Source organism: Phyllostomus discolor, chromosome 15 (assembly GCF_004126475.2).
Source record: "Phyllostomus discolor isolate MPI-MPIP mPhyDis1 chromosome 15, mPhyDis1.pri.v3, whole genome shotgun sequence".
Lineage (NCBI taxonomy): Eukaryota > Metazoa > Chordata > Mammalia > Chiroptera > Phyllostomidae > Phyllostomus > Phyllostomus discolor.
Window position 1 is genome coordinate 25,870,098 of NC_040917.2, and position 21,451 is coordinate 25,891,548.

The window sequence follows — 21,451 nt, forward strand, 5'->3', positions numbered from 1 at the left end:
GCACCTGGGAAATAAAGGGAGCTGACCCTGTGGAGCGGGTTTCCTGGTCTTTGTGCGGAGTCTGGGCCTGCCGGGCAGGCCAGGTGGGCGGGCCAGGCCGGGGCCACCGCTCGGGTGCAGCCTCATCGGCAGGGCCCTGGGGATACAGGCCCCCACCCTGCCCCACCCTGCCGCCCCTCTGCCCTCTCCCACTGGGCGGCGAGGCTGAGGGTTGAGGGCGCGTCGATGGAACTCCGTCCCGGGAGGGCAGGGCCCTGTGTGGCGGTGAGTCATGCCAGTGCCACAGGCTGGAGAGGGTTTATTAGAAGGCTGGGGAGAGCTCGTAAAACCTCGGGGGACCAGGGGTCCGGCTGCCACTCCCCCGGAGCAGGCCTGCTCTTCAAGCTCTTCAGAGCCGGTGCAGGTGGAGGCCTGGCCTCCGCTCCCCGGGGCAGCCAGACGCTGCCTCCTCCCTCACCCGCCGCAGGGCAGCCGCGTGGGACCCGGGTCGCTGGCCCCCCGGCCCGGCTCTGGGGGCTGGGGCAGTGTCCCAGGATGGTAAAAAGTAGTGCCCCCCCTGGCCAAACCTGCCTGACCGGGGCCCCGCCTGGCAGGCCTGGCCTCTGCCCCTGCACCCAAGTCCCCGGGGGCACGGACCTGCCGCCACCCCCCGCTTCCACCCCCAGCGTTATTTCCTATAATAAGCAGATATCACTCTTATAATTTTGGGGGGGGGAGCGTTCCACATTAAAGGAACAGGGAACCAATGCCCCTAAACCAGTGTTCCCGCCCCCCTGCCCCCAAGTGCCTTGGCATCTTCAGGACCCCGGGGGTCCTGGGTTTGGAAAGACCAGCGTTTCGGGGAACACTCAGGCAGGGTGGGGGCGGGGGTGGGGGAGGGGAAGGGCACAGTCCCGGGGAGGAACCCGTTGGTTGAAGTCGGCTCCCCAGCCCCTGATGGGTTCAGCCGCCCCTAGGCCCCTGTTTGCTGGGTTCGCCCCCGCACCCCGGGTCACCCCCACAGTCAACAGTGGTGCCTGTCCCGCAGGGCAGGGCCCTGAAAAACAACGAGCGGGTGGGGAGCCCGGGCGTGGCTCCGCCGGTCCCCAGAAACGGTGTCCTCCGAGGCCACCTAGGGTGCCCGCAGCCCCGGGGGGTGGGCAGTGAGGCGGCCATGCGTTCCCTGGGGGCCCAGGTCCCCTCTCCTGGGCCAAGACCCCTGCATCTGCGGACAAGAAGCCCCCCCGCCACACCCCGCCAACTACTTCTGCGCTTCGGACTTCCGGAACCCCGACTGGACCGTCGTGGCCACAGCCTCGGTCCCAGATGACGAGCAGGGACTGTGTGGACGGACAAGGCCACCCCGGGGTTTACTGTCTGGGGCACGAAGCAGTGACCAGCCGGCTGGTGGCGGGGCGGAACTGGCCCCCTGCTCTGCCCCGGCCTGTCCTCCCAGAGGATGGGCCAGCCTCTCGGGAGCCGCTGGGGGTGGGGGCTCAGGGGTCCAGTGACCTGTCACGCCCCAGCCCCCCGAAACGGCCCATTCCCTCATCATCCCCTCACTCATTCAGTGCGTGCTCAGCATCTTGGGCCACAACACGCCCCTTGGGGGTGCAGAAACGCGCCGGGCGAAATCGTCCAGCCCGGACTCAGCTGCAGGGAGGTCTTCACAAGAGGGAGTCGGGTGCACGAGGCAGCGGGATCCCCGAGGACCCCGGAGCGGAGGACCCTGAGGCTCAGGCCCCGACGATCAGGGACGTGCCCTGCACAGCGCCCGTGACAGGCCGCCCCAGGGCCGCAGTGGCTGCGTCCCGGAGCCCCACTCCCGTGTCCATGGGGTGCGGTGCCCGTTCCAGGCTGCCTGGCGTCTCACCAACTCCGCGCTATTTCTGTGTCAGAACAATGGGAGTGGAAGGTGGAGCACAGGAGAATTTCACGGGAGAGGGGATGTGAGTTTTTGAAACAGCACTGGAGAATCCTGACTGAGAACGGGGACCCAAGGCCAGTGTGGAGCGGGGTTTGCTTTTATGCTTTCATGTTTCGTAATTTTTCTTTTATTGTTAGAGAACGGGGAAGGGAGGGAGGGAGGGAGGAAAACGTCAATGTCAATGTGTGGTGGCCTCTCCCGCGCCCCCTACTGGGGACCTGGCCCACAGCCCAGGCAGGTGCCCCGACTGGGGATGGGACCTGTGACCGTTTGGTTCTCAGGCTGGAGCTCAGTCCGCTGAGCCCCACCGGCCGGGGCTGGAGCTGTTTCCTCCCGAGAGCTGTTCGTGTTTCTCCGCCCCCTCTTCAGCGCTGCCGGGAGGCAGGGACCTGGCGCCCACACATGCAGCACGTCCTCCGGGCCCCCCGCCGCCGACTGGACAGGGGTGCGGGGACGGCAGGTCCGGGGTCCGGGTTCTGACCCTGGCCGTCTCACTAGCTGTGACCCTGCACAAGCCACCTGCTCTCCGAGTGCTCTCACTTCAGAGAGCGAGGACCCCGCCCGTCCCAGGGCAGAGAGGACCCAGTGAAGAGCCGGACGCGGTGCCCGGTGGGGGCCCAGGTGGGCCCATCCCGGGAGGCAGCACACGGGTGTCGGGGAAACGTGACACGCCCTGCCCCTTCGGAACCGGGTCAGCCCCCCCCCCGGCCCGCCCAGGGCACCCTCACCAGGCCAGCCGCCCCCTGCCCCGAGAAGGGCCACCAGTCCGGTCGGCAGGCCCAGGGACCCCACCGCGGCAGGTGACAGCCATTCGGGTTTTATTCGGGACAACTCCTGAGGGCACACACACATCCGGTCTAGGGGCGGAAATGTACAACGTGAGGCTTAAATAACTTTCATACATATGTACAGTCGCGGGCAGAGGTACAAAACCTATGGATACCTTGTGCTGGCCGCAGAGCACCCGAAGGGGGGGGCCGCACCCGTGGCCCCCGAGGCCCAGCCCGGGGCGGCGGCTGGAAAGAGCTGGTGGGGAGGGCAGGGCCCCGATTCACATCCGAGGTCTTCTCAGACCCTCGGCTCTTCTTCGCAGAGCAGCGTCCACCTCCGTGCAAGGCCCTCATTGGGACATGGGTGCCAAGGGCTGGACTGGGGCCCTGGGGCCCTGGGGCGTGGCTGGGCTGGGGCTGGTTGAATGCCGGGGAGCCAGGGAGGGGCGTGGACGGGGGAGAACGCGGGTGCCCTGGGAGAGACAGAACTTTCCCTGCACCGACCGACCGAGGGGGTGGCGAGGGCCCGGGGGCTGCGCCCAGTGGGGAGCACAGGGCGCAGCTGCCCGTTTGGGATGGTGAGGGGGCCGAGGACGCAGGCTTGGGTCGCCCGGTCGGGAGGAGCTCAGTACTCGCGCACAGACGCTGGCAGGGCCGGAGCATGCCGGAGGGGAGGGGCCGCACCCAGCCCCGGCCGCAGGGGAGGGGCCGGGACAGCGGGTGTGGAGCTGGCTCCCAGCTGCCCTGGGGGGACCAGTCACCCCATGACAGAGACGGGGGAGGGGGGAAGTGCGGGCCCAGGCTCACAGGGACCCAGCGTGGGCTCAGCCAAGAGAAGATTGGGGGTGTGGGGTGCAGGCAGGGTGCTCCTCCCGGGCCAGGCCTTCCCGCATGGCCTGGCAGCCCGCAGCGGCCCGGCCTCACGCCCTCCGAGGGCCACAGGACAGGACGAGGACGATGACCAGCATCGGAGTGGGCCCTGGTGGGAGGAGGGCCGGCCCCCGAAACGGACCCATGTCCCATGGAGCCGCCTGGGCCCAGAGAGCACGGGCCACCTGCCTTGTGCTCAAACCACGACCAGTTTGTGCTTCCAACACGGGGGTGCTTGTGCCACGAGGCCGGGGGGCCGGCCCCCAGCCGAGTACCTTGGGCCCCACGAGGGAGGGGCTGGGCTGCTGCCACCGCTGCGGGGCTCGGCTCAGGGAGACTTCAAGTGTCAGGTCGGTGCCGCGCAGGGACAGCAGAGCCGCCGGCGGTGAGGTAGCACGCCATCGGCAATGGGTGGGGGGGGGGCACCTGGCGGGCCACAGGGCCCCCCCAGCAGGACGCCGGCCGCCCCGCCACGGGGTGACGTGGGGGCAGTCTGTCTGTTTCTGCAGCCTGCGAAGTCAGGCAGGCGAGTCTTCCTTACGGGTCGGCGCTTCCAGCTCAGGCGGGGAGAGGCCGGGGCGGGGACGGACCCGGGGGCATTGCCGGGCACCCCTGGCGGCTGGAAGGGAGGGTCCAGTGTGGGAGACAGATGGTCCTAGGGGCCCACGAGGGCGCGTCCAGCCTGCACAGAGGCTCACGGAGACGTCACCACTGCGTCCAGCGGGGCCACCCGCGCAGAGCAGCATTCTCAGACTGGGGAGGGCTCCGAGCAGGGTGGGGGCAGGAGGGGGCAGGCTGCGTCGCTCCGGCCCCAGCAGGTGCTGTTCCCTGTCGGGGCAGGCTTGCCTTGGGCCAGGCCGCGGAGGCACCCCAGCCAGACGGAGGAGGTGCCGGGGCGAACAGAGCCGTCGCCGGGGGGCCCCGGGTCCCCGTCCTCTGAGCAGGGCTGGGCTCCTGGCCCCACACTGAGGCGGGCAGCACCGAGTGGAGAAGCGTCCTTGAAGCGGAGCACAGGCCGGGGCGCAGGAGCCGTGGATGCCGAGGTGCCCCAGCAGGGGCCGCACTCAGGTCAACGCCATCCCTGGGCGGAGCCCCCAGCCCCTGGTGAACCCGGCACCGCTCTCCCGGAGGGGGCCCCGGCCCACGCCAGTGTTAAGGCTTGAGAATGTCTCCTGAATACTCAACAGAGGGAAGGAGTGAGGGACTTCCCGCCCCTTCAGGGGAGGACGGGAGGGACTGGGGACCATCAGGTGGCTTCCTGCTGGCCACGGCCCCCCGAGCTGCTGCCCACGTGGCCCAGGAGGGACTCTGGGGAGGGGGCCCTGGCAGGCCCTGGGCTCTGGGCGGGGCACCCTGCCTTCCAGGGCAGCAGGCGTGAGAAGACACAGGTGGTGCTGTCCCCCCTCCCCCCGGCGAGGCTGGTGTCGGGCTGCCCAGGGCGGGCGCCGGGCCCGGTGGGCGGAGGAAGGCACTGGAACCTCCAGGCAGCTGGGACCGGGTGCACGGGGGGCCCTGGGGTGCTGCAGGGACGGCCTGGGCTGCACAGCCGAGGGGGGCATTTCCCTCCCCTGCACGGCCACAGGGAGGGGGCTGGTGGGTTCCTGGCCCCCAGCGCAGAGGGACGGACGGAGCACGTGGAAGAAACTTCAAGTCAGCTTCCAGGAGGCAAGAGCGAACGCTAGAATAAATAACTGAAGCCCGTCTGAGCCTCGGCCCAGGGGAGTCCTTCCAGCAGCCCCGCCTCGGCCCTTGGCACGGGTCCCCGAGGGTCGCCAGAGTCAGCAGAGAGTGGGGGTTCATGGCCAAGGCGCTGGGGGCCCAGCTGCCAACACGGTTTCCATGGTTACCTGAGGACGATGTTTAGGGCTCAGACGCAGCGGGAGCCGTGGTCCAGAGGCTGGGCTGGAGTGCGGGGGCTGCCTCGCCCCCCCTGCAGGGCCACCCCCGGGCCCAGGGCTCCAGGAAGGGCTGGGCCAGCTCAGCAGGGGCCAGTGTGGCCAGTGCAGGGGGGGTGGGGCCGCAGGAGAGGAGCAAGAGGGGAAATGCCCTCCGGTGTCACAGCTTAAATCCCCCCCATGTCTGCCCCCAAGACGGGGGTCGGCGTCCATGGTGGGAAGGTCCAGGGAGGGCGAGGAGGACGGGGTGGGGGGCGTGGCCACCACCCACACCCTGTCCCCAGGGCAGCTGGCCCCGCGGCCGCGGCGTCCCCTCTGTGTGGTGCGGGCTGCTGGGGCCAAGGGCCGGGGCTGTCCTCTGACCTCAGTCCTAGGGGGCGCCCCGGGGTAACCGCCGGACGCTCCAGAGCTTCACTGTCAGGTCACTGGGGGGTGGACAGCGAGTGGCTGGTCAGCCCTCAGCCTGGGCCCGGCTGGCCGCCCCCCACTGCTCCCCAAACACCCAGACGTGGCCAGGGCTCAGGGCCGAGCCCCGGTGAGGACAAGGGTGCAGGGTGCTGGGCGGGGGAGGGGCCCGTGTTTTCCTACTGGCTTTTCCCTACAGCGGTTTGGCCTGGTCCAGCCCTGACCGCCCGTCCTGCTCCCCGCGGCCTGGCCGCCCCCCCCGTCCTGGGGTCGCCCCGCCATTCCGGCCCGGAGGGGGGGGCGGAGGAGAGCAGCACAGAGGAGCGGTGGTCTCGTACCGTGGAGAAGCAGCTCAGGCCGAAGTGGAGAGAGAGGGGGAGAGGGGGGAGCGGGAGGAGGCGGGGTCAGGGCAGGGTGGTGGCGCGGCCTTTTATGGCCAGGACCCGGCGAGGAAGGCAGGGGGTGAGTCCGGGGACGTAAGCCCACAGCTTCACCCTGCAGTCGCTGTGGGGGAGACGGGGGGCGGGGGGGCGGAACAGGCGGGAGTGGGCGGGCGGAGGGGGGGCACGTGCGGAGAGAGAAGGAGAGAGAAGGAGAGAGAAGAGACCTCCGTGAGTGCCTCCCCTCGGGACAGAGCACCTGGGCGCCCCCTGGACAGGGACCAGAGCTGGCTTTGGGGGCGGCTGGGCTGCGCTGTGATTGAGGGCACCCGGGCAGGTGTGAGGAGAGGGGGCGGGGCCTGCTGGGTGAGGCACTGGGGCCCTGCAGGGGGCCCAGCTGCGCTGTGAGTGAGGACACCCGGGCAGGAGTGAGGAGAGGGGGCGGGGCCTGCTGGGTGAGGCACTGGGGTCCTGCAGGGGGCCCAGCTGCACTGTGATTGAGGGCACCCGGGCAGGTGTGAGGAGAGGGGGCGGGGCCTGCTGGGTGAGGCACTGGGGCCCTGCAGGGGGCCCAGCTGCGCTGTGAGTGAGGACACCCGGGCAGGAGTGAGGAGAGGGGGCGGGGCCTGCTGGGTGAGGCACTGGGGCCCTGCAGGGGGCCCAGCTGCGCTGTGAGTGAGGACACCCGGGCAGGAGTGAGGAGAGGGGGCGGGGCCTGCTGGGTGAGGCACTGGGCCCCGCCCAGGCCCTGCCCCGGGAGCCCCCCCAGCCACTGCCCACGCGGGGAGGGCGGGCGCCCACCTGGAGGCGGTGAAGATGTGCCTGGTGTTGGTGCAGATGGCGTTGATGGGGCTCTCGTGGCCCTTGATCTCGCCGATGGGCGTGAAGTTGTCCACGTTCCAGACCTTGATGACGCCGGCCCGGCAGGCGCTCAGCAGCATGGGGCGGCCCGGGACGAAGGCCAGGGCGCACACCCAGTCCTTGTGCGCGTTGGGGATTTGCTGGGGGAGGACAGGCGGGTGACGCAGGGCCAGGACCCCCCCACACTTCCGGTGTCCCCAAGCAGGCAGGCCCTGGACGAGGGTCTGCCAGCCTCCCCAGGCTCGGGCCTAAGACCCTGCCCTAGAGGGACCCCCGCCAGCCCTCGGAGGGATCGGGGAAACGAATGCTCCAGGGGCGGGAGGAGAGGCCAGCCTCACGGTCCAGTCCAGGGCAAGGGGTTGGAGCAGGTGGAGGGTGGGCAGGCTGGGGGCCCTCGGGCCTGGGCTGCGTGCGGGGAGCGCCTGCCCTGGTCCCCCTGCCTGTCCCCCTACCTGGATGAGCTCCTGCTGCTCCAGGTCCCACTTCTTGATGCCGTTGTCCCGGGAGCCACTGAAGAGGACGTCCCCGTGGATGGCCAGGCACTCGATGCCGTCGTAGTGCGGCGGCTCAAAGTTGTGGGTGGGGCCGATGGTGCCGGCCACGCACTCCCCCAGCTCGAACATCTGCAGGGCGGGTGCAGGGAGGCCCCAGAGTCACCTGCCGCCGGTGCAGCCTTGGGACAACCCAGGAGACGCGGCGGACCGGCACTTCCCGCCCACGGCTCTGGCCTCTTCGGGGCACGCTGTCCACTGTGTGGCCAGAGGTCCTGACATTTTTCACGGGTGCCCTCCGGGCAGCAAGGGGAGGGGCAGAGGGAGGAGCAGAGGGAGAGACGCCCAACGTCTCGGGTACCTTGACGTAGTGGTCCTTGGAGCCGGTCACCACCAGGTCGTGCTGGCTGGCCGTCTGGGTGACCGTCAGGCACATCACGGGCCCGATGTGGCCGGTCAGCTTGCCGACGGGCTGGAACCTGCGGAAGGACCCAGAGGGGCAGGAGGGTCAGCGTGTCTGTCCTGGGAGGGACACACCTCTCCTCCCCGGGCAGAGCTGCCCTTCCCCAGGGGCCTCGGAGGGTGCGGGGAGCAGGACCACAGCGGGGACCTGCGGCCCTGGGGCAGCCCCCCGCTCTGAGACCTGCGTGCCCTCCCTCGGCCGCACCCTCCCCCTCCCCCTCGCCCGGCAGCCCCGGACCTGCCGAGCTCCCAGATGCGGACGGCGTTGCCGGAGGCGGCGTACAGCATGGTGCCCGAGGGGCTGAGGGCGATCTGGTTGATCTGGTGCTCCCCCGGGGCGCTGGTGATGGTGCGGGTGGACGCGGCCGCGCAGGCGTCCCCTGAGATCACCTGGCCCGAGGACCTGCCCGGGAGGAAGTGGGGCCCGGTCAGGGATAAAGCACCAGTCAGGCCCCACTCAGAGCAGGCCCGTTGGCCACTTCCTCCAGGAAGCCTTCCCTGACTGGCAGGCAGGATGAGTGGGACCCAGGGGAGAGCAGGACCCAAGCACCCGCCCCGACCTCCGGTCTGCCTGAGCTGGGGCCCGGAGACTGTCAGACGGAGTCGTGACCCTGGGGTTGAGGCTGGGTCCTGTGGGAACCTCTCTGGCCCTCAGGCCCCTCCTCTGTCAAAAGGGGGGACACGCCCCCCTGCTCCCCCGGCCTCCATGTGGAGCGGAGCAGGAGGCGCCCACTCTGACCTGCACTCCCTGCCACCCCGGCCCCGCCCCCTCGGCCAACACCCCCACCAGCTGGCACGTTTGTCTCAGCCGGCCACCGGGCACGGGTGCGCCATGGCCGCCCAGAGCCCACAGTTTACAGCAGGGCCACTCTCGGCGTGGCGCGTTCCGTGGATTTGCACAGAGGTGCCACGACAGGCCCCCTCGCTCCTGTGTCACGCAGGGCACCCCTCTGCCCCCCTGAAGGTCCTCTGTCCACCGTTCAGAGAACCGGAGGCCGAGAGAGACCACAGCGGGCAGCGCAGGTGCGAGAGGACCCCTGGCCCCGCTCTGGGTCCAGCGCCCGGGCGCAGAGGCTGGGGGGGGGGGGGGGGGCGGGACCACACGGGCTGGTCCTGCAGGCAGGGGGCCAGCATGCAGCAGGCTGCCGCCTGCTGGGCTCCCCCTGCTCCCCGGCTCTGTTCTCCACTCAAGCGCAGCTCGGGGGGCTGGGCCGAAGGTGCAGCCGGCCAGGCCAAAGGCCCCTCCAAACTGCTGCCCCGGACGCCGCCCCCAGCCCAGGGGTGTCCCTTCCTTCATCCCTCAGCGTCAGGCTGTGCCGAGTGGGGGCCCCGGGCCGGCCCACTGCGGGGAGGAGCACTCACGTGAGGGTCCGGATGCACTTGGCCGAGTCCCGGATGTCCCACACCTTGATGTAGGAGGTGGACACGGAGAACACGAGCCCCGAGTGGCCGCAGTACTTGATGGACACCACGTTGTTGGGGTGGCCCTTCAGGGCCGCGATCTCCTGCCCCGTGACCAGGTTCCACATCTTGCAGCTGCGGTCTGTGGCGGCAGAGCCATGGGGAGGGGACAGGCGTCAGGGGCAGTGGGCCCGAGGCTGGGGGCCGGCTCCAGGCCCGGGGGTGGGGGCGACCCGGGGAGAGGCGGCCCAGGAAGGTTGGGGAGGAAGCGCGGGCAGAGGCCCCGGGGGCGGCAGGGATGGGAGCCTGGGGCCAAGGCAGGGGTCGCCAGACCAGGCCACAGGCGAGTCCGCCCCACGTCCCCCAGACCCGGGAGACAAGGGCGCCCCCCGCCGGTCCGGGCCCCGCCCACCTTTGGACCCCGTGAAGAGCAGCTCGTCCGTGGCGTCCAGGCAGAGGATGGGCTTGGTGTGGCCCTCGGCCATCGAGACACACTGCAGCGGGGCCGTCCGTCCACCCTTGGCTCCCCCGACCGGCGAGATGATGCCCCTTCCAGGACAGAGGGAGAGAGGGCGGCCGTCAGCCGGGGGTGCCACCCCAGGCGGAGAGGGGGACGCGGCAGAGGGGGGGGCCTGGGCCCGACGGAGGAGGCCCCAGAGACGCCGGCTGGGGCCAGCAGTGTGGTGCCGGGAAGAAGGTGCGCGGGCAGGGCGGGTGCTGCCCCATCCTCCGGGATTCCGGGAGAGCGCCCTGCCCTGCCCTGCGCACGGGGAGCTCCCGCTGGCGCTGTGGGGGGAGCAGGTCCCAGGGCTGGGGGCCGCTGCACCCTCACGGTAGCCCCATGCTGCTGCAGGTCACCCAGGCAGGCGAGGGACCCGCGGGGGGGCGCCCGGGGCGCCCCCGCACCCTCTGCCAGCGGCCGCCTCAGGCGGGCACTGCCCACGCAGGGGGGCGCACGCGCACGCACCCCACCTACAGCCCCTCGGACCAGCACGGTCGGACCTGAGCCTGTCACTCACACAGGTCCCCTTCTGGGACCCGGGCTCGGCTCTGGGTTGAGGGGTCTGTGGCCCCTGGCGGGTGCGGGGGAGCCCCTCCCAGCCCCACAGTCCCCGCATCGGCCCACGGCAGACGCTGCGGGTGGAGGCTGCTCCCCAGGGAGGGCCTGTGGGTATGAGGCCCCCGCTGAGAACACAGCCCGGCGCTTTCCCGAAGACCACCCTGCCCCCGACAGGAACGCTGAGGCCGGGGTGACCCACGTGCCTCCCGAGGGCCTCTCAGGGCCCCGGGGACCCAGTCAGTGCCCCCCATGCCGAGAACAGCATCAGACAGGCCCAGCTGCCAGCCAGGGCCGCCCACAGAGACGCCCCCACCCACACACCCCCAGCTCCCTGCTGCCGGCCCTGGGCCCAGCTGTGCGGCTGGGCAGGAGCTGTGGGCAGCATGTTAATGAGTAAACCCGCCTCGGTGAGACCGGGGGCTGGCTAGCATGGCGGGGGGGGTCGGGGGGGCCGTGCCCTGGCCTCTGCAGGAGGGGTGGCAGGGGGCCTCATGCCTGGGGTGGGGGCACGGCCAGTGGTTAGCGGGGGCCACGTCCGGAGAGTGGGCCGGTGCTCCCAGCCCAGCCGTGGCCCTTTGTGTGGGGGCTGCTGTGTGGGGTGGGCGGGGGACAGGGGAGCCCCAGCACTCCCGGTCCGGGGGACGGAGCCAGGTCTGCGTGTGCCCACGCTGGCACAGACGGAGCGAGTCACCGGGACCCTGGGCACAGCCACCGACGCTCCTGGGCAGAGCCCAGCCCAGCCTGGCCCAGACTCCATGCTGCGCGACCCCACCCGGGCGGCAAGGGAGGAGGGCCCGGGGCCTGGGACAAGCACGTGCACGCCCTCCCGAGCCCCCAGCTCCAGCCGGCGGTGCGGCCACCCTGAGAGGAGAACCGAGGGCAGGAAGGGGCATGGGGGGGCGGTGGAGAGGTGGGGCGCATGCTGAGGGCGGGGTGCATGCGGAGGGCGGGGGTGCATGCAGGCGGGAGGGGCTGGGGAGCGAGCAGGGAGGGGCACTGGGGACAAGCATGCGGCCGGCCGTCGGTGTGTACCTCAGGACCTCCGACAAAGAGGAGTCGCTGTCGTCAGACCTGGGTGGGGCAGAAAATTAGCTGGATTAGGGGGAGGGCGGGAGACACACAGGGGCGGAGCCAGCAGCGGGAGGTCAGAGGGCGGTTATTCTCTCGGAGGGCAGCGGAGCGGGGAGGCACAGGGACAAGGCGAGCGCTGAGGGACAGGGGGCAGGAGCTGGGGACCGGCTGGCCTGGAGCTGGGGACAGTCTTCCGCGACCAGGGTGGGGTGGGGTGGGGAGGGGTCCAGGGAGCTGCTGAGCGCCGGCCTCCGGTCTGGGGAACCCCTTCCTGGGCTGTCTGCTGGTCCCAATCCCTCCCACTGCCCCATCGCACAAGCTGGGGGCGCCCATCCCACTAGGCAGTGTGGGGACTGGCCGGCTCCCCCCGTCGGGGGGCTGGCAGCTTCCAGCCATTCCTCAGGGACTCACTGAGTTACAGCAGCGCCCACTGTCCCTGGAGCGCCCACAGGGATGTACTAGGAGCTGGCTGTGCACCTCACATGAGCCCCAAGACCCGGATCCTGAGGGGAGGACCTCGGGCTGGACGACTGACCGCCAGCTGGCACGGCGAGAGCCCACCCCACCTCACACCGCTTCTGAGAAAGGGGCCTGTCCGCTGTAAAGGCATGGGGGGCGCCCTGGTTGGGGTGGGCCAGACTCGGGGTGCCCCCCCCCACAGCGGGAGCCTGTGCCAGGGTGGGCGGGGGCGGAGCATGTGTGCACCCAGAAGGGGCGTTTCCGTGGGCAGGGCTGGTGCCAGAGGCCCACCGGGGTGAGGACCGGCACTGTCCAGCCTGCTCCATGTCTCTCACGGCAGGGCCGGCGAGGAGCATGAAGAGGAACTCCTGGGGGACAGGCCCCTCCCCCAGGCCAAGTCCCCTGCTGTGGACACAGGCCAGCGCAGGCCGCAGCCCCGGGTGCCCCGCCCAGTGCTGGCACTTTCTCGGGGGCTGCCCCATTTCCTGTTGTGTCAAGTGGGGGCGACAGTCCCCACGGCCGGCTGACGGCCCAGGTGAGACCGAGGGGGTGGGGGCCCGTGCCGGGGAGGCCCACTCTCAGCACCGTCCCACCGGCAGGGGCCGCCCCCGCGGGGCGAGCCGACCAGCCTCTGAGCCGTCCCGGTGGGGGGGGGGGGGCTGGTGGAGCTGGAGGAGGGGGCGTCATGGAATCAGGGCCTCAGCTGAGGAGGCTTCAAGGGCGGTTCTGGGGGTGCCACTGGGTGCCGGAGTGTCCCTGCCAGCCCTGTGGCTTTGTGCGTGTGCTCTCCCGAGACCCCCCGAGACCCCCCAGCGCTCCGGGAACCGAAGCGTCCCAGGTCAGGACGGAAAGGGCAGGGCAGCCACGGCCCGCCCCAGGCGCCCACCCCTCCCCCCGGAGCTGGCCGCCGGGTGCTTACTTGTCCAGCGCCGACCCTTGGCTCTGGTGGCTGGTGAGGCGGGAGAAGACGTTGCGGTCATTGCGTGGCCGGGTGGGAGGGGACGGGGGCGGCGTGGACCCCACGTCTGCGGACCTGGCGAGCGGGGGGTGGGGGGACAGAGCGGTGTCGGCGAGGGACCGCAGCCCGGCCCGAAGCCCCACGTCCAGCCGAGCCCCCCGAGTTCTCCCAGACAGCCCGTCCGCCCACGCGGCTCCCCGGTTCCAGGCTGGCTCCCCGGCCTCATTGAAACGCGCCTGTAGTCCGGAAATGACCCCGCCGCGCTTTCGTGGTCAGCGCAGACCGGAGGGCGGTGGGGAGACACCGGCGCACCCGGCCACCCTTGCTGCTGGCTGAGCCCGGTGAGGTCACACCCCCGGCCCGTGGCCTCCGCCCACCCTGCGGGCACTCGGCCTCCTGCGGGCTCCTCGACGCCACGGTGCTTGCACATCCACGCTTTTCCTTGGTGGTTTCTGCTCACACGGCCCCAGGGGGGCGCCGTCCCGTGTCCCCGACCCGGAGGGGCTGTGACGGCCTCCCGGAGGAAACCCGTGCGCTCCCGGAGCGCCAGGCCCGAGTTAGTGAATCAGGGGCGCACTCGGACCAAGTGTCTTCGAGCAGAAACCCGCCCCCCGGTGCGAGGGCTGGCACTGACTGGCCGATGAAAAGGCCGTGACCGGAGGCCCTGGGAAGGGGGGCCCACTCAGCGCCGGGACGTGAGCATTTCAGGCGGAACTGCTGTGAGGGACGGGACCCGACCGCATGGCCCTGCTCTGGCCCCCGGACGCTCCGACCCGGGTTTGGCCTTGGTCCCTCGGACGGCCCTGCGTCCTCACAGTTCACGGGGAAGCGGCAGGGGTGAGCCCCAGGGGGGAGCGCTCCTGCCACCCCGACCTGTGGCCAGCCGCCCTGCGAGGCACCGGCGGTGGGGGGGGGGCGGCGGCTGGCACTGGGGGGAGTCCCCCTGCCTCCCCCCAAGGCCAGAGGCGGAGACGTCCTGAGACCCCGCCCTCCCACTCCTCGGCTGTGACCTGGGGTGGCCACCCGGTGTCCCTGAGAATTCAGGGACACGCCAGAGGACCCCCGAGGCACCAGCGGTCTGCAGAGGCCCCCCAGGGCCGGGCCAGGGAGCGGCCGCCCCCCCGCCCCCCGCAGACTTCCCCGGCCTGCCCTGGCCTCCGTGCGTTGTCTTTAAATGCCCGAACTCCTCCCTCTCACACGACCAGACGGACCCCAAAAGGGGTTGAAGTGCGTCCGGGCAAGGGCAGCCCACCAACGCGGAGCGCACCCCCGCCCTACACTGTCAGCCTCGGCCCGGCTCCCAGATCTAGGTGCGTATGGAGGTCACGGTCCTGAACCCACCACTCCGGACGGGGCGGGGCGGCGCCTGTGGGGTTCGGGGAGCGACTCGGTCTGGCCCGGACTGAAACGCCCCACAGTGGTGGCCACCGCGCTGCCGAGGCCCAGGCGGGGGTCTGGGGGGTGTCTGGAGGACGGGGGTCCGGCGGGCACGAGCTCTCACCTGGCGGGCTGTCCCCGGTCGTAGGACTTCCTCCGGGTCAGGGGGGAGGTGTCGGCGCCTCGGGACTGGCGGGGGCTGGAGCAGAAGGGGCGGGTGAGGCGCCGCCCGGCTCCCTGCCCCCCCCCCCACGCCTCCACCCCAGCCCGCCGCCGGGCCGCCCTCCTTACAAGGTGCTGCCTCGGGTGGGCAGGCTGACGGTGCGCGAGACCTTGTCCCGGAGGAGGGGGTCTCGGAGGGAGAAGCCCGCGCCGTCCTCCGTGATCTCCACCAGCGAGGCCAGCGACTTGGTGATGTTCTGGTGGAGACGTCCAGCGGGGGCCCCAGGCACTCGGCGGACACGGCCTTGATCTGGGCGGACAACTTGGGCTCGCCCTGCAACGGAGGTGCCAGTGGACCGACTTCCCATGAGGGTGGCCGGTGGCCGGGCAGGTGGGGGGGGGATGGTGCAGTCTGGGAAGGGCATGGCCCACAGCCCGTCTCTCCCGGCTTCTGGAGAGTTCCGAGCCACACACATGGGTTCCCCAAGCTTCCTCGGACCGCGCAAACAGCCGCTCCCCAGCTGACCCCTCGCCCCGCCCCTGCACCGGCCTCTCTTCAGAGCCGTTTCTCGGTCCCAGCCCACTAACCGGGCCCCTGTGGGCACACAGACCCCCTCGCTGCTGGCCCCGCTGGCGGGCCGCCATCTACACATATACAGGAACCAGGAACCCAGTCTGTCTCTGACTCAGGTCAGGGGCGGGGAAGAGGGAGACATTGAAAGTGGGGACCCTGGCTCTGGTGATGTCGCCCAGCAGTGGCCCTGGCCCCTCCTCCCACCTTCCTCGCCCTCCAGAAGGAACGGGCTGTATCGGGTCACACACCTGGCCCCCCACCCCTCCGACCCCAGGCTAGACCCTTCCGGGGCCTCCACCCTGGCTGGAGGCAGCGCTGGGTCCGGGCTGGGGGTGAGGGCAGAGCCGTGGAGCGCGGACCAGGCTTGACGAGGCCGGGCTGTCCCAGGGGGCTCACCTTGAACTTGAAATCGTCGTGACTGGAGGAACCCTTCATGGTGAATGACTGGGAGAAGCTGAGGACGAAGCAGAGGGAGGCCAGCACCCGGTGAGCCTCCCCTCGGCCCTCCGGGACCTCAACCTGGGCCCCAGGAGCCCCCGACCCAGGCTGCGCCCTGGCCCCTGGGGCTCCCTCCACCCCTGAACCATTAGCCCCGGGGGCGCTGAGCTGGGGCTCACTCTGGGCGGGCGGGGGGCCTCACCTGCCCTCGGAGAACTCCGAGACCTCCTCATCGGTGCTGGCGTAGCCGTTCTCTGGGGGAGGGGAGGGAAGTGGGGATCGGGGCGTGAGAGGCCCCCGAGTGAGGGTCCCCTCCCGCGTCCCGCCCGCTGGGATCGGGCGGGCTTCTGGCCGGGTTCTGGGCAGGCGCAGTCCCCGGAGGGTCAGGGCCGGGAGCCCTGGAAGCGCCCAGGGACTTGGAGGCCGTGCCCGGCCCGCCTCATGCTCCCCCCATCGCCCCGAGTACCCTGCTGCACGTTCTGGATGAGCGCCTGCAGCTCCGGGTGGGCCTCCGCCTTCTCGCGCAGCGCGTCCAGGAGCGGGTGGTTCTGGGAGGAGCCCCCGACGTCCGTCTGCCTCAGCCGTCCCTCCAGCAGCCGGATCTGGGCCTCCTTCTGGGCCACCTGCAGCCCCTGGGGCAGGGAGCCGGGCCCGGGTGAGCCTCCCGGGGGGGTCCCAGGGGACCGCGGGCACCCTGTCCCCGCCCCCACCTCCCTGCTTCCCCTGGGGGGGCGAGCCGTGCCCACCTTGTCGATGGACGCCTTGAGGAAGTTGTCCAGCAGGAGGCGGGCCTCGGCCAGGGAGCAGGAACTGATGACCACGGACGTGTCTGTGGAGTCCAGCTCCTCCTGGGAGGGGGCGGGGGGCGGGCGCGGACAGCTGCGGTCACCCGACGGCCCCCGCCGCGCCCCCGGCGCCCCTGCGGCCCCCGCCCCGGGGCACCTTGGTCTCCTCCAGCTGCACGATGGTGGCCTGGCAGTCGGAGATGCCGTCGTTGACGTAGTCGATGTTGGCCGCCAGCGCCTCCATCTCCTCGGCCAGCTCCTGCAGCCCCTTGTCCTCCGGGCTCTCCGCCTGCAGCCGCTCCCGCCGCCGGCGCAGCGCCTCCTGCAGGAGGAACAGCTCCTCCCTTTTCTGGGGGCGGGAGGGGCGCCTCAGGGTGCTGGCCAGCCCTGCCCCCCCCATCACCGGGCCTCTGGGGACCCCAGCAGCTCTGGATTCCAGAGCCGCTACGAGGAGCGGGGGCTGTGGGGGAGGGGGCCGCGCCCACCTTGATGAGTCGCTCCATGTCGGCCTCCAGGTTGACAATGGTCATCCGCTGCATGACGATGTCGATGACCCTCCGCTCCAGCGACTGCCACTTGAGCCGCGCAGCCTTGCTGAAGCTCTGGCCGGCCCCTTTCTTCTGGAACTTCTTCCTGGACCCGGTGAGGCAGTGGGTCAGGGCGGGGGGCGGACTCTCCCGGGGCCAGCCTCCCACCGGCCCCGCCCCGACCCCCAGGCCCCGCTCACCTGGCCGGGCGGGCGCCGTGGCCGCTGGACGCCGGGTGGTCCAGGAAGTGGCTGGCTTTCCGGTTCCACTGGCGCACGATGCTGGAGACGGAGCGGGCCCCCGACTCGGCCTCCGACGAGGTGCTGGCCGACACCTCGGCCCCCGAGTCCAGCATGGGCGGCTTCAGCCCCACGCGCCCCGCCACCCGGTCAGACATGGGCTTGGCCAGGCGCCTCAGTGCGGACACCTGGGGGCACGGAGCGCGGGACCTGGTGAGCAGCGCACCCAGAGGCCAGGGAATGTCCGGGTAGGGGGAGGGGCCCCTCCGTCCTGGACTGGGCTGGGCTGGGCTGAGAAGGGGTCCCCGTGTGTGAGGGGTGAGCACGAGAGAGAGAGAGAGAGAGAGAGAGAGAGAGAGAGAGACTTCTGCCCTTTAAGGCCGGAAAGAACAGCACGGGCACTGGGACCAGGGCCTGTAGCCGGCTCTCCAGCCCCAGCCCAGGCCGCACCTGCACCTGCTGGAGATGGGGGACCCCGGGCCGCTCGCTGGGGGTGTGGGGGGTCCTCAGGAAGGCGCCTCGCTCACCTCCTGGGTCTTCCTCCTCAGGACCAGCTCCTGCTGCCGCTTCTGGGACTCCAGGGCTCGGATCTGAAACTGCGGGGGGACACGGGGGTCCCCACTCAGGGCCAGGCCTCGGGGTTCCGCCTGCTGACCCCATGCCCCCTGGAGCTCGGCCGTTGTCCCAGAGGTCACGGCAGCCCCCTTCTCCGCACGGGCACTTCTCTGGCCTCTCGACCAGTGACATTGGGCACATTCCCGCCCGTCACCGTCACCATGGGGCTCATCCCAGCCCTGTGCAAGGCGGGGCTGCACAGGAGCCCGCAGGGCTCCGCACCAGGTGGGGTGGGGGCCCTCACCTCCTGTCGCCGATGCTCCTTCTTCAGCTGCGCGATCTCCCGGTTCCTCTTGGTCTCCGCCAGCCGCCGCCGCTGCTGCTCCTCGCGCATCTGCTTCATCAGGGCCACCTGGGGCAGGCGGAGGGGGTGGTGGGACAGGGCCGAGCAGGCGGCCCACACGCTGCAGGGAGTGAGGACGCTGGGCGGGGGACCGGCAGCCGCTGCCGCCCACTCCCCTGCAGGGGCTGAGCTGCCCCATCTCCTGGGCCCCCTGGCCCAGCCAGGTCCGGCCCCGGCCCCCACTGCTGCAGACGTGATGAGGCTCCCCCAGGGGGCAGCGTGCAGCGGGGTTCCCCGGGGACCCCGGACCAGTGCCCGGCCCCAGGCCCGGTCATCGCAGGGACGGCGTGACTGCCGGCTGCGGGGCGCGGAGCCCCCGCCCCCAAGGCGCCCACCTTGGCCTTCTTCATCTCGGCCACCTCGGCCTGCAGCTTCCGCAGCTCCCGCTCGTAGCGGGACTGGTTCTTCAGCAGCCGCGCATGCTCCTTCTGTGCCGCCTGCAGCTTCTGCAGGTCCCGGTGCATCTCGCGCAGCCTCTTCTCGTAGTCGGCCCGGATCTTGTTGGCCTTCTCCTCCGTGTAGCACTCCATGGTGCCTGCAGCGGCGACATGGCGGCAGCGGCGTCAGGGCGGCGTCCCCGGGGCCTGGGCCCCGGGCCCCTGCAGGGCCGCCCTCCACAGCTGCTTCTCTGATTTGGACAATGCCAGGGCCAGGCTGGAGGACACCCAGGGACCTTTGTGCCCAGCACGCCACGGGCTTGGACCGGCGTTTTCATGTTACAATCACCACACCCCTGGCCACCAGCTTCCCCGGAGGGCCCTGAAGACCCTCCTGCTGGCAGGCTGTGACCCACGACTGGAGGGAAGGGCCAGTCAGAGGATTAGAGTCAGAGAAAGACAGAGCGATGGGGGCCGGAGCCAGGGGAACAGGCTGACCTGCACCCGACCCCTCCTACTGCGCTGCAGACCACTCCCCTAGAGAGGTACAGCCACCTCAGGGCCCGCCCCCAGCCCTGCAGCCTTCCTCCTCCCAGCGGGCGTCATTCCCCCCCCCCCTCCTCCTCCTCTAGGACTCACACCCCAGGGGCATCCTCAGCCCCCCCGTGGCCACGTCCCCCAGCCGTCCATCCACGAAGCCTATGTTCGCCCTTCAAACCCCGCCCACAACTGGCCACTTCCCACTGCCCAAGCTGCCTTTCCCGGGACCCTCGTCGCATTGCCCACGTTCGCTCCCCCAGCCAGCAGCCCGAGGGATCTTTCCAGAATGCTCTTAGAATTCACAACCAGCCCGTCTCTCAAAAGGCCAGGCCTTTCTCCCCTCCCCCAGAAGTCAAGGCCACACCCTCACCCTGACGGACGGGACCTGGCCCCAGGTGCTTCTCTGACCTCCTATCTTGCCACTGCCCCTCCCACCGCGCTCCAGCCCCTGGTGCCCTCGGCCTTCTGCCAGCGGCCAGGCAGATGCCTGCCTCAGGGCCTGGCGCCTTCTGTTCCTTCCGCCTGGAACGCCCTTCCCTGCACTCATTCTGCCCCAGCCCCGTGTCACCTCCTCCTCTGTGCAAACGTCACCGGCACCGGGAAGCCTTCCAGGGCTGCCCTTTTCAGACTCCAACCCGCCTTCCTTCCCTGCTGTGTGCTTTCTGCCACACTTATCCCTGCCTGACGCGCCCAGGTCACGGGGTTCGCCTCATATGAGTCAGGGAGTGAGCAGGGTGCAGAGCCGCGTAAGGAGGGCGGAGTGGGAGCGGCGGGCGTGTACAGGGGTTCAGGGGAAAACTCCCCAGGAACTGAGCGCAGGGAGAAAGGTCGGAAGGCGTCACGTTCGTGTGCCTGGGGACGCGAAGGCCTCTAACACGTAAGATGACAGTAAAATAATAAAAATCATTTAAAACGTGGCATAGACCTGCAGTCACACAGAAGAACCCTTTGACTACCGGCAAGGTCCCAGCCCCCTGCGGGAAACCAGGTAAATCCCCAAGAGGCCAGGGGGTGGGTGGGGCTTTGCGCGGGGACGGGGCCCTTGGGGCAGTGGGCGGGCCCGGGGGCGGGCAGTGGGCGGGGCCTCACTGAGGTTCTGCAGCACGCGGTCGCGCTCCAGCTGGGTGTCCCGGATCTTGTTCTGCAGCAGAATCAGCTTCTCCTCGTACTGGTGCTTGAGCGTCTGCAGCCGCCGCTGGCTGTTCTCCAGCTCGTCGATCAGCTTCTGCTTGATCTCGATCTCGCAGGTCAGGTCGGCCAGGTCGGCCTGGTAGTTCACCTCTGTGGGGCGGAGACCACCAGCCTGACCCGCGGCGCCAGGGTGGGGGCGGCGGGAGGGGGCCGGGGGCTTTCCGCGGTCAGTCGCCACCAGCCGCTGCCCCGAGGCTGGAGGCTGGAGGAAGTGACACGCGCCGCGGTGGGCAGGGGCTGCCAGAGGGAGGACTCAGTTAATGCAAGGCCCCCGAAACTCGAGGCTGGGTGGTCCAGGCACTCCTGCTCTGACCCGGAGGCCACCATCCCCACGTCTGGACGACCCGGGGGCAGGCTGCGCGGAGGCGGGAGAGGGAACGGGGCGCACCTTGCTGGGCCCCGAATCTGAGATGGCAGCGGGGCGGAGCTGAGGGAGCCGGAGTCCCCCATGGAGGGGACCGCAGCAGCAGCCAGACCTGCCTTCCAGGCCCAGCCCTGCAGAGACCGCACCGTGCAGACACGCTGACCCCTCCGAGCCCGCCCTTCCTGGTAAGGTGGGGCGAGCCCCCAACAGCTCTCGCAGGGGCCCTGGGGGGCCGGGAGAGCCGGGCCGTGGAGGCGTCAGGCTCAGCTTGGAGCCCGGCAGGCAGGCGCTGCCCTCGGGGTCCTGGCCGCTGCACTGCCGTGGCTGCTGCTGTCATGTGCGAGGCTCTAGGCTCCAGACAGCCACCGTCTCTGAGACCTGAGGACTCGGGGGCCCGCCCTCACCCTGGGGGCACCCGGCTGTGGCTCTGCCCACAAGAGGGTGCCCTGAGCAGCTCCACGGGCCCCGGAGGGCACACGCACCCTTCCCCTCGGCGTCCGAGTCCGAGTCGGCCAGGCTCTCGTCGCTGCCCGAGTCCTCATCCTCATCCTCACGCCCCTCCTCCTCCTCCTCCTCACAGCCACTCTCGTCCGGCTCTTCCTCCTCCTGGGCACCAAGCGCCATTAGGGTGGGCTGGCGGGCGCCCCCCCCCCCCGCCGCCCCCCACAGGAGCTGGCTCCAGCCTCAGGGCTGCAGGGCGCCCAAGGCAGAGGCCAGCCCAGACCACACGGCAGGCACGGCAGGAGGCTGGGGGTCAGGGTGCTCTCAGACAGGGCCCTTGGGCCCACTCCCATGCTGGAAGAGAGCCACCCAGCCCCCCAGTAGCCTGGTCAGAGCCCCCTCCCTGCACTGGGATGAGGTGGGAGACAGGCTTGGAGGCACACAGGGTGCCCGGGCAGACTGTCAGGGGGCCCCTGGCCCTCCCCTCCA

The 21,451-nt window shown here is 70.7% G+C and overlaps 1 protein-coding gene across 1 annotated transcript in view; it reads right to left on the reverse strand.

Moving 5' to 3' along the window:
• Positions 1 to 3,689: 3,689 nt before the first annotated feature.
• Positions 3,690 to 21,451, reverse strand: part of KIF21B (kinesin family member 21B) — a 34,373-nt gene continuing 16,611 nt past the window's right edge. The window contains 24 exon segments of the mRNA XM_036016007.1: positions 3,690 to 5,866; positions 7,028 to 7,227; positions 7,540 to 7,710; positions 7,940 to 8,057; positions 8,279 to 8,443; positions 9,403 to 9,583; positions 9,854 to 9,990; positions 11,534 to 11,572; positions 12,951 to 13,064; positions 14,491 to 14,565; positions 14,658 to 14,787; positions 14,790 to 14,862; positions 15,499 to 15,556; positions 15,743 to 15,794; positions 16,007 to 16,172; positions 16,287 to 16,388; positions 16,483 to 16,674; positions 16,811 to 16,958; positions 17,053 to 17,279; positions 17,619 to 17,687; positions 17,951 to 18,058; positions 18,385 to 18,584; positions 20,056 to 20,247; positions 21,004 to 21,127. Of these exon segments, the coding sequence (XP_035871900.1) occupies positions 5,812 to 5,866; positions 7,028 to 7,227; positions 7,540 to 7,710; positions 7,940 to 8,057; positions 8,279 to 8,443; positions 9,403 to 9,583; positions 9,854 to 9,990; positions 11,534 to 11,572; positions 12,951 to 13,064; positions 14,491 to 14,565; positions 14,658 to 14,787; positions 14,790 to 14,862; positions 15,499 to 15,556; positions 15,743 to 15,794; positions 16,007 to 16,172; positions 16,287 to 16,388; positions 16,483 to 16,674; positions 16,811 to 16,958; positions 17,053 to 17,279; positions 17,619 to 17,687; positions 17,951 to 18,058; positions 18,385 to 18,584; positions 20,056 to 20,247; positions 21,004 to 21,127 (3,096 nt within the window). The 3' untranslated portion in view covers positions 3,690 to 5,811.